Source organism: Pristis pectinata, chromosome 3 (assembly GCF_009764475.1).
Source record: "Pristis pectinata isolate sPriPec2 chromosome 3, sPriPec2.1.pri, whole genome shotgun sequence".
Lineage (NCBI taxonomy): Eukaryota > Metazoa > Chordata > Chondrichthyes > Rhinopristiformes > Pristidae > Pristis > Pristis pectinata.
In genome coordinates this window covers 114,999,391-115,011,494 of record NC_067407.1, presented here as the reverse complement: position 1 = coordinate 115,011,494, position 12,104 = coordinate 114,999,391, and the positions used below count along the sequence as shown (strand labels likewise).

At 42.9% G+C, this 12,104-nt stretch overlaps 1 protein-coding gene across 8 annotated transcripts in view; it reads right to left on the bottom strand.

Moving 5' to 3' along the window:
- mta3 (metastasis associated 1 family, member 3) overlaps positions 1-12,095 on the bottom strand; it is a 188,536-nt gene extending 176,441 nt beyond the window's left edge. For 5 of the 8 annotated variants that reach the window (XM_052012137.1, XM_052012139.1, XM_052012138.1 and 2 more), the window contains exons 1-2: positions 11,610-11,871; positions 8,657-8,724 (exon numbers count right to left, since the gene is read on the bottom strand). In XM_052012137.1, coding sequence (XP_051868097.1) covers positions 8,657-8,724; positions 11,610-11,637 — 96 coding nt within the window. In that variant the 5' untranslated portion in view covers positions 11,638-11,871. Of the gene's footprint in view, positions 1-8,643; positions 8,725-11,099; positions 11,183-11,609; positions 11,872-12,073 lie in introns of those variants that run through there. The other 3 variants (XM_052012144.1, XM_052012141.1, XM_052012142.1) reach the window with 3 other exon arrangements.
- Positions 12,096-12,104: the final 9 nt, after the last annotated feature.

The window sequence follows — 12,104 nt, the reverse complement described above, 5'->3', positions numbered from 1 at the left end:
CAGCAGGGCCACCTATATCTCAAGCCACAGGAAGCGGTGGGAATTTTAACGAATATTTCTCCTCGGTGTTTACTGATGATAAAATCATGGTTGCTCAAGAGATAAGGGAGACAAGTGGGGATGTTTTGGAGGACATTCATATTACCAGGGAGAAGATATTTGCAGCTGTACAGCACATTAAGGTGGATAAATCCCCAGGGCCTTACCAAGTGGATCCTCAGACTTTGTGGGAGGCCGGATAAGAAATTGCGGAGATATTTGCTTCATCATTGGCCACTGGTGAAGTTCCCGAAGACTGGAAGGTGGCTAATGTTGTTCCATTGTCTAAGAAAGGTAGCAAGGACAAGCCAGGGAACTACAGGCCGGTCAGCCTGACATCAGTAGTGGGGAAGTTACTGATAGGAATTCTGAGGGACAGGATCTACCAGCATTTGGATAAACAAAGTCTGATAAGGAAGAGTCAGCATGGTTTTGTGCGTGGGAATTCGTGCTTGATGGATCTTTCAGAGTTTTTTTTGAAGGGGTAACCAAAAGGGTAGATGAGGGTAGGTCAGTGGATGTTGTCTATTTGGATTTTAGCAAGGCCTTTGACATGGTCATGCACGGTACGCTGGTCTGGAAGGTTAGGTCCCATGGAATCCAGGAAGAGCTAGTTAGGTGGATTCAAAATTGTCTCAGAGGTAGGAAACAGAGGGTGGTGATTGAAAGCGTTTCTCAGAATGGAGGTCAATGACTAGTGGTGTGCCACGGCGGTCGGTGTTTGGACCCCTGTTAATATTTCTATCAACGAATGCACAAGGCTTGATCAGTAAATCTGTGGATGACACGAAATTAGGGGGTGTTGTTGACAGCGAAGAAGGCTATCGTAAATTACTGGGAGATCTTGATTGGTTAGGGAAGTGGGCCAAGGAGTGGCAAATGGATATCAATACAGATAAGTGTGAGGTGATGCATTTTGGAAAGTCAAACCAGTGTGGGACTTGTACTATGAACAGTAGGGCACTGGGGAGTGTTGTAGAACAGAGGAACCCGCTCCTGGTCCTGGAATATCGTGTAGGGTTTTGGTAACATTGTTGCAGGAAAGACATCATTCAGCTGGAAAGAATGCAAAGAGGATTTATGGGGACGTTGCCAGGACTTGAGGGCCTGAGTTGTATGGAGAGGTTGGCCAGGCTCGGTCTTTATTCCTGGGAATGATGGAAAATGAGTGCTGAGCTCATAGAAGTGTTTAAAATTATGAGAGGCATAGATAAGGTGGATGGAAACTGTCTTTTCCCCAGGGTGGAGGAGTCCAAAACTAGGGAGGAATAGGTTTAGAGTGAGAGGGGAAAGATTTAAAATGGACCTGAGGGGCAACTTTTTCACCCAGATGGTGGTAGAAAATGGAACAAGCTGCCAGAGAAAGTGGTTGAGGCAGGTACAATAGTATCATTTAAGAAGCACTTGGATAGGTACATGGAGGGATGGGACTTAGAGGGATATGGGCTGAATGCAGGAAATTGGGACTAGATGGGTGGGTATCATATTCAGCATGGACTCGTTGGGCCAAAGGGCCTGTATCCATGTTGTAATGTTCTGCTATGACTCTATGACACACCTAACAAACTCTGCCCCATCTATCTCCTTTATACTAACAAGGTGCCAATCAATATTAGGGAAGTTGAAATCAACCATGACAACAATCCTGTTATTTTTGCTCCTCTCCAAAACCTGCTGTTATTGTGGGGTCTGTAGAAAACTTCCAATAGAGTGATTGTTCCCTTCCTGTTTCTGACTTCCACCCACACTGACTCAGTGAACGATCCCTCCAGGACATCACAGTGTACAGCTGTGACACTGTCCCTGATCAGCAAAGCCACTCCCCCACCTTTTTTATCTCCATCACTATCCCTTTTGAAACATCTGAACCCTGGAATATCCAGCAGACATTTCTGCCCTTGTGACAGCCAAGTCTTTGTAATGGCCACAACATCGTAGTTCCATGTACTGACCCATGCTCCAAGTTCATCACCTTTATTCCTGATACTTCTTGCATTAAAGTAGACACACTTCAGCCCATCCAACTGACTGCAATTTTGCCCTTTCAACTGCCTATCCTTCCTCACGGTCTTTTTTTACACACTGCCTCTATACGTACACTAAATGCACCAACCTCAGACCTATCACTTGGGTTCCCATCCCCCGTCAAACGAGTTTAAACCCTCCCCAACAGTTCTAGCAAACCAGCTCACAGGAATATTGGTCCCCCTCCAGGTCAGGTGTAACCTGTCCCTTTTGTACAGGTCATACCTTCCCCAAAAGAGATCCCAATGATCAATAAATCTGAAGCCCTGCCCCCTGCACCAACTCCTCAGCCACACATTCATCTGCCAAATTATCCTATTCTTACCCTCACTGGCGCATGGCACAGGCAGCAATCCATAGATTACTACCCTTGAGATCCTGCTTTTCAGCTTCCTACCTAGCTCCCTATATTCCCTCTTCAGGACCTCATCTCTTTTCCTACCTATGTCATTGGTCCCAATATGTACCACAACCTCTGGCTGTTCACCCTCCCCCTTCAGAATGCTGTGGACCCAATCTGAGATGTCCCTGACTCTGGCACCCAGGAGGCATCATACCATCTGGGAGTCTCTTTCATGCCCACAGAATCTCCTGTCTGCCCCCCTTACTACTGAATTCCCTATCACTACCGCTCTCCTCTTCTCCCCTTCTGCGCCACACAACCAGGCTCAGTGCCAGAGCCCTGGTCACTGCGTCTTTCCCATTAGGTCGTTGCCCCCAACGGTAACCAAAGCGGATATTGAGGGGAACAGCCACAGGGTACTCCGCACTACATGCCTATTCTCCTTCCTTCTTCTGACAGTCACCCTGCTACCTGTCTCCAGCAGCCGAGGAGTGACCGTCTCCCTGTAGCTCTTATCTAGGATCTCCTCGCTCTCCCGGAGGAGCCGAAGGTCATCCAGCTGCAGCTCCAGTTCCCTCACACGGTCTGTAAGGAGCTACAGCTGGATGCACCTTGTGCATGTGTAGCTATCAGGGAGACTGGAGGTCTCCCAGAACTCCCACATCTCACAAGATGAACACACCACTGACCCTGGAGCCATTCTAACTACTCTAGCCTGGCACTAAAGGAAAAGATCAGAGAAAGAAAGAAACTTACCAGAGACTTACCTTAGCCTCCGCCTCCTCTTGCCAAAGCCTCAAGTGCTCCACTCTAATACTGGCCGCTCTGCTTATACCTGCCTTCCTTTTATTCGCTGCTGTTCATTATCCAATCAACTAATAACAATTTGAAAATGTGCCTCTTTTGGACTCTTGAAAGGTGAAGCTCACAAGCACACGCAAAGAGATTCACCTCTTTTCAAAATGTGCACTTGTCTAAATCATTAAATATTTCACAACTAGCAAAGAAGCAAGTAGTGATCTCATGAGCTTTTACCAGTTTGATCAGCCTGTTATATGGGACCTTTTCAAAGTCCTTGCTAAAATCCATGCTCGCTACATTAAATGTATTACCATCATACACCCTCCTTGTTACCTCCTCAAAAAAAATACGTAAGTACATTCAAGTTAGTCAGACATGACCTTGGCTGAATAAGTCCATGCTGACTGGGCCTGATTGATCACATCTCCCTTTGAACAGATTCCAATAATTTCTCCAATATCATAATAAACAACTTGACTGAAATTACTTGGCTGCACCTTCCTCCCTTTTTAAACATGTTTGAACAACAGTACAATGCAGTCCTCCTATCTCCGGTACTATTGACATAACCAGGGAGAATTGAAAACATGGAGACAAGGCTTCTGCAATTTCTTCCTTGCTTCTTTATCAATTATTGGACAGCATATACAACAGTCACTACATCCTTTATCATTGGTACAAACTGAATTCTTTTGAGGGAGTTACAACCAATTAGTCAAGTACGATCAAATTTTCACAATTCTATACTGACTCTCCCTGGCTAGCTCATACTTAACGCAGTGTTCACCACTTTCACCCTCCATTATAAATATTGGAATTTTACCCACCACAAAACTATATTAGGACACTGCTTTCAGACCCTAATAATAAATTTTTCTCTTTACTAGTAACTAATTTTCTACTGAGCACTCTCAACTGAGAGGTCAGACCTTCAATGAGTCAGAAAGGAGATTACCTAGATTACAACTATATTTTTCCACAGTCACTGCTGTTACATGTGTAACTGGCATGATGCAAGTTGTAACAATAATGTTGGAATATAAATAATAACAGAAAATAAAAACAAAACAAAAAATTAAAAACATTAGCAAGTTAATTAGCATCTGAGAGAAAAAAAAAGTAATTGTTTCAATTCATTCCCATGAATGAATCACTGGGAAGACCAGCATTAAATACTCATCTCCAATTGTTTTTCAAGAGATACTGGTGAGCTCCTTTCTTGAACCAATACAGTCCATGATGTAGCTAAGCTCATAATGATATTAGTTTGGGAGTTATAGGATTTTTTCCTAGCAACAATGAAGGAAATGACAATGTAACTCCGAATCAAGATGTGCGAGTCAGAGGGGAACCTGCAGGTGGCAAAATACTCAAACACCTGCTAACCTTGCTTGAAGAGGTCATAGCTCCATCAAAAAACCTTTGCCTCTGTACATTTCGCAAATAGTATAGACTATACAGATTACAGTCATCCATGAGAGAGGGAGTAAATGCTTAGGGTGATTAGTTGGATGCCAATCAAGTAGACTGCTTTGTCCTGAATAGTGACAACCTTCTTGAGTGTTTTTTTTAATTTTATTTACAGCGTGGTAACAGGCCCTTCCGGCCCGACGAGTCTGCGCCATCCATTTTAAACCCAAATTAACCTACCCATAATGTGGGAGGAAACCGAAGCACCCAGAGGAAACCCACGCAGACACGGGAGAATGTACAAACTCCTTACAGACAATGACGGGAATCGAACCCCAATCCCTGGCGCTGTAATAGCGTCGCGCTAACCACAACGCTACCAGGCAAGACTATAATATTATATTCCTGACTTGTAACTTGTCGATAGTACAAAGGCAGATGTGGAAAGGCTTTGGGAAATGGGGAGGAAAATAATTTATCCAAAGGTACCCAACATCTGATCTGTTCTTATAACCAGATATTTATGTGGCTGGTCCAATTAAATTCTAATCAATAGTGACACGCTCCCCCACTACCCCACAAAAGGTTAGTAGTGCGGATTCATTGATCAGACTGCCACTTAATGTCAAGGAGGTAAGCTTATAATCTTGTTGGAGATGGTCAGTGCTTGGCACAATCGTTACTTTCTGCCTCACAAGATATACTTGGATGTTGCCTGATCTTGCTGCATACAGCTGGTTTGTTATCTGAAGAGCTGTAAATAGAGCTGAACATTGCAAAATGATTAGCAAACAACTCCACTTCTGACCTGTTGATCGAGTGAAGGTCATCAATGAAATACCTGAAGATGGCTGTTTACGAGAAATGCCTCGAGGAATTCCTACAGCCTTATCCCAAGGCTGAGATGAGTGGCCTCCAAATATTTTCCTCTGTCTTATTGTGACTGCAACCAGTAGAGAAACTGCTTTCCCTTTGATTCCCATTGACATTGATTTTATTAGGGGTCCTTGATATATATGGTCAAACATGCATTTGATATGAAGACTAGCTACTCTCAACCTTAGCTTTATCTTTCAGATGAATCAATATTCAACCAAATTGGAAAAAGTTAGAACACTAGTTTTACATTGCAGGGAGGTAGGGACACTGCATGAGGTAAGAGGGAAAAAGAACAAAGGGAAACTCTATGATAAAGTCAAAGATTAAACAACAAAAAGGACCTGCCAACATTACAAAGCCTGCCCTTATCATTCCTCCCTTCCCACTGTCCTGGGCCCCAAACATTTCTAGCTGGTGAAATAATGATTTACTTATACATCTGTCAAATTCACCATTGACCACAATGTAGTCCCCTCTACATAAAGGCGAGCACTGACTTTGTGACCATTTTGGGGAACACCTCCTTTGTACTATACAGCTTCCAATCTTCTGTCATTTTAATTCTCTAACCCGTTCCCATGCTGACTTCTAACTATAACTTCTCCAGCTGTTCTAATTAGCTGAATCCAAGCTTGAGGAACAGTGCCAATTCTTGTGTCTAAATACATTAGTCTTCTGGACTCTGTTTCAGACATTTCTATTACTTTGCCGCTTTCATAAAGCAGCCAACATAATCAAAGACCCCTCCCACCCAGGGCATTCTCTCTTCTTCCCCCTCCCATCAGGCAGAAGATACAAATGCCCGAAAGCACGTATCACCAGGTTCAAGGACAGCCATTGTAAGACTATTGAACGGACCTCTTGTACAATAAGATGGACTCTACCTCATTATGGCCTTGCACCTTGTTATCTGCCTGCACTGCACTTTCTCTGTAACTGTAACACGTTATTCTTCATTCTGTTATTGTTTCTCCCTTGTACTACCTCAATGTACTGATGTGATAAAATGATCTATATGGATGGTGTACAAAGATTTTCACTGTACCTCGGTTTATGTGACAATAATAAAACAATTTATTTCCATTTACACCTACTAGACCTCTTGTTTCTTTGCTTGTCCTATTACCATCAATTTTTGTCACTTAAACCGGGCAAATCCACCCTTTCAGAGAACTTTTTTGTTCTTTCCTTCCTCCCCTCCCGTTTCTCTCATTTTAAAATTTGTTTAACTGCTAACATTTCCAGTTCTAAGAAAAGAACAATTAACTCACAAACAAATGGTGGGTGAAAAGACTGCAGGAAATCCAGAAATTCGCTGATCACCATGGCCCACTGTCAAGATCACCAAGACCCAAACAGCCAAGGGCCCATCCACCCTCCACTAAGAGGCGAGAACAAGGCACAGCTTATCAAGGAGGAAGTCAAACCCACTAGAAGGAAAAGTGCTAACAACTCCTCAACAAGCACAAGAGTGCTTGATTCCATCCCACAGCAAATTACTAGATCCAGTCTCACCACCAACCCAAATTGAGAAGAAGTCAAATAGCCCATATTCACATCAGCCCATAGCCCAAATGTCAACTGAAAAATAACAAGGCATCTAAAGCTGTCAGTATCCCTGCTGAAGAGAGGAACTTTAGTCACAAATTCAGTCTCACCTCCCATGTACTGGAAAAGGAGGCCACAGCAGAGACGCTGTAGACATGATCACCTTCAAGAAAGGAGACACATCTGATTGTGTCTCCTCAACTGACTCCTCGTGGTTTACACCAAATCAGTCCATCCAGGGGGTCAGTGGACATGATCTTCACTGTTTGATAACTCCAAGGGAAATACAGGGAGTAATATTAACCATTAAACAACAGGCACTCTACTCTAGGCTCAGTCACAGCAGACTATCACAAGGACAAAGGAAACAATTCAAGGATGTTCTCAAAGCCTCCATGAAAAAGTGTGAGATACCCCACCAATTCATGAGAATTTCTGATCTACAACCAAGGAAAATGAGGAAGGAGCATCCAAGATGGCACTAACTAGCTCAACTCCCTCCGCCAGGAGCAAGTAGAAGCCCGAAGTAAATGGCAGAAAGAGTGTGCCGTTTCCCAGATTAACCATTGACCTGCCCTGTGAAGCAGCTCCTGCCCCCACGAGGTAGAGTCTGCAGGTCACATATTGGCCTTGTCAGCCACCTCAGAATCTGAGTGAAAGAAGTCATTCCCAAACCCAAGGGACCGTCTGAGAAGAAAAAAAGATTCAGTTGATTTACTACTCTATTCCTCTTTTTAATGTTCTCAGATATGCTTAATGTTTCCAGCATTTTCTGCTATCAAAACCAATAATGTCATTTCCCTCTCCTCCATGCCATGCTCAGATGTAATACTTCACTACTGAAAAGTATTCTTACCAAGAAGGACAAATCTCTCTGCATCTTTACCACATGAATTCAAACAAGATTCAATCAATTACTCACAACTTTGAATACCCATACTCTTAATTATCAAAACAGCAAGTACGGAATAAAATCTTCAAGGAAATGAAGCACATAGTTGGAGCACCTGAATCTAAAGGATAGGTCTCCAATCTGAACCATTTATTACCATACTTTTAGAATCCTGATGTAATATGCATTTACATAGAACCTTTGATGACTAAACTTTGCATGGAAGTTCACTAAGGCATGAGAAAAATGGTCATAGAGTCAAATAAGGGAAATATTAAAAAGGATGACCATAGCTTGCAGAGATAAACAAATATGAGGTAAATCTACAACAAAATTGTTGCGTTTTATTAGTGAAGCCTGGTGCTTCACCCCTATGTGGCTGAAGGCACAAATCCCAGCAACAGGGTATAGAGAGTTCAATGCACTGTGTCATGATCAGAAAGATATGGGGAGATGGTAAAGAGTATGAAAAGGTTACAACGACAGGCAGAAACAGAGACAAGGATGAATATTTTAATTGGAAGCATTGGGAACCTGGCAGCCAAAGCAAACTAGCAAGAATGGGTGAGGTGACTGAAAAGAATGCTGCAGAATTTGATGCAGAACCAGAGTCTTTCCAGAGTAGAGAGTTGGCAACTGACAGAAGGCCATTAGAACAGATAAGTTTGGAGCAGGAAATAACAGAAAAAAAACTAAGTATACATACACATTTAAAATACCTTATTGAGTTCTTCTATTCTTCTTATTAAGTAAGGATTACTGGAAGAATTTTCAAAGTAAACATAGTCTGCAACAGAGAAAAAGGAAAATCCAATCAAGTTACATAAACATTCCCAATAAATTCCTATTCATACATTCTTATGGCTCAATGAATTGTGATCCTCCAAAACTCCCTTGATTCTGGAATGGTTACAATGGATTGAAAGATAATAAATCTAACATGTAATAAAAGAAGAGAAAAATAAAGGAAGCACAGACTGTTTAATCTGACATCAATCATCGGGAAATGCTGCAGTCCACCATGAAAGGCATGTTAATATCACAAACAGAAAATTATAATAAGACTAAGTACAGTCAACATGGTTTGATGGTGTTTAACATGTCTAATAGTTTTTCTGAGAATGTACAAGCAAGGTTGATAAGGGGGAACCACTGAATGTAGTATACATAGATATTCCAAAGGGCATTTAAATTAAGTGATCAAGTATTGGAAATAATATATTAGAAGGTATAGTTAATTTGTTAAAGTACAGAAAACAAGAGAATGAGAAAACACAGATCATTTTCCAGTTTTAACCCCTTGATATCTTGCCTATCAGAAATCTGTCAACCTTAGTCTTGAAAATTGCAACTGACCTAGCATCCACAGTCTTTGGGGAGAGAGAATTTCAGATTATCAAGCTGAAATCACAGTGCCACAAGAATTTGCACTGAGGTCCTCAGATATTTACAAGCAATATTATTAAATAAGCAAAGGGTCTAAACGTAATCTATCCGACTTTTATTTACAATACAAAACCAGATGGAAACATTTGGGCAAAACACAAAGCTAACATGTAGGTACTGCCAACAATTAAGACATATACTGCATTGGCCTTTAGTACAGGGGACTTGGACTACAAGACTAAGGAAGGCTTGCTGAATTTGTACAGGAATTCACAAAACCACATCTGGAATACCATTTGTAATTTTGTTTAGCCAACTTTCAGATTCCTCACAGGAGTTTTGGCTACAAGCAAAGATTGAGTAGAACGGCCATATATTCCCCAGAGATCAGAAAGCTGTCTCAGTGATGGGTTACAACCTTCTGCAAGATTTGACACAATATATGCTGCAAGGTTATTTTCTCCAGCAGGATTGTCTAGATCAAGAGGACATAATCTCAAACCAAAGCGTCAAAAATTTAGAACTGAGGTGCAGAGAAATTTCTTTGATCAGTCAGTTATGCATCTTTGGAATCATCTCCAAAGGCCCCTATAGTTAAGAACCTGACAACACTCAGTACCAAAACAACAAGAGCTTTGAGGGTTATGGTAGAAGGATGAGCTTCATACACGTGATTGGCATTCTCTCATATCTTCTAAGATCATATAATCAAAGTGCTCATGATGTTAAACATATCTGAAAGGGTGGGCAAGAGAGAAGCTCTGTCAAGGTTATTACAAATAAGAAGACATGATATTAAAGTGCAAATTAGGTTACAAGAATAAAAAAAGACCATCGAGTAGTGGGGTTATGAAAAACTTCCTACATACGCAGCAACAGAATCTGAAATTCTCTCTTCCCAAAGACTGTGGATGCTGGGTCAGTTGCAATTTTCAAGGCTAAGGTTGACAAGTTTCTGATAGGCAAGATATCAAGGGATTATGGAGTAAAAACAGGTTAATGGAGTTGACATACAGAACAGCTGTGATCTAACTGAATGGCAAGGTGTGAATCAGCAGCTCCTGTGCCACATGTTCCTTAATGGTGCTCACACACAGAGCATTCACTTATCAAAGGTGCCAAACAAACCAGCCCAACATCAGTGCCTTAGAATAAAGTGAATCAACAAAATATTAATTATTTGCAAGCAAAAGAAAACGCCGGAAATACTTAACAAGTCAGGTAGCACCTATGGAGAGAGAAACAAAGTTAACATCTAGGTCCAAAAAGTTTCAAATGTTAACTCTGTTTCTATTTCCATAGCGCTTGCAGATCTCCTATTTCCAGTATTTTCTGTTTTATTTCAGATTTCCGTCATCTGCAGGTTTTTTCTGCTTTATGAACGCAATATATTTAATATTTTAATCATTAACTGTAAAACATTTAAAAGATGGCTGAAAATTAATTTGATAGTCATCACTCCAATACACACACACTTGGGCGCCAGCTTAATTTCTAAATTCCAGCAACTATCCCTCTCCACCATACGACCTGGTAATAAATGGCCGGCATTTTATAGGTTAACAGAAACTGGTGGCAGCTAACGCAGATTATCTGCCCGGTGATGCTGCAGCCATGCTGGTTTCCTTCTTGTATATTGCAAAAAAGAAGAAATTGTACATTAAAAAGGTGCACCATTACAACAGACGTACACTTGCCTCTTGTTGAGAGTTTGCACCCTTTAAGGCTGGGGATTGCAGAGGGAGGTTATTTAGCAGTGAATGTCTTTTGTTCTACCTGGAGAGGGAGAGGAGCAGTGGCAGCGCACCCCGGGTTTGAAGGTACAGGCCTCGCTCCGAGGGGGAAGGAGGGAGCCACTGAACTGAGTGTCACTTCGCCATTTTCCACTGATAACTGTGTTCGATCACCAACCCCACCGCCTCACACTCCCCAACTACTCCAACTAAAAACTCCAGCCAACACTTCAAATAACTTTTGGGGAAAAAAATGATATTAAAGAGGAGTTTCTCCTTCTTTTATATTTATTATATATCATTTGGAGGGGGAGGAGCCAATAAATGATATTTTCACCGAGTCCTGCCCAGCCCCATGAACTTTCCCAGTTATTCTTTTTTTTGTTGATGTTTTGTTTAAACGCCTTCTGCGGTTTCACCTCGAGAAGCAGATTAATGAACAATAAGGCCGGCGAGGCCCGGGCGGGCAGCCTCCGACTCTTTGATCAGTTCCCCCAACTGATCAGCTCGCCCCTCTCCATCAATAAACAAGCGCAGCCCGGCAGCCACCTACCTCCGACCCTGTACATATTTGCCGCCATTCCGCCCCTTTTATTATTGTTTTGTTTTTGCCGGTTCAGAGGCTGGTGTCGGAGGGAGGAGGGTGGTGGGGAGGTCAGGGGAGGGGGGTGGGGGCGGTGACGCCCGCTCTCCCCGGCTCCTGGGTGCTGCCGATGGACACAGGGGCTGCCCGGGGAGCTCGCCGCTCCGCTCCCGTCGTCGCCTCCCTGCTGCTCCTGCTGCTGCTGCTGTGGTGGCGGCGCCGCGGCCGAACCGGCCTCGCTTCCCTCCCCCTCGCTTCCTGGCTGCACTTCGCCCCTCCCCCTCCGCCTCACCCTTACCCCAAATTCTCACCCGTGCAACCCCCGGTTACCCCGCACCCCTGACCTGGTCCTCTGCCTCCCGTCTACTACCCCCAAACCCAACCTGCATCCCCCTCCCAACCACCCATCACCCCAGCACCAATCCCCCGCTTACCCCAAACCGAACATCTAACACGCTCAGACCC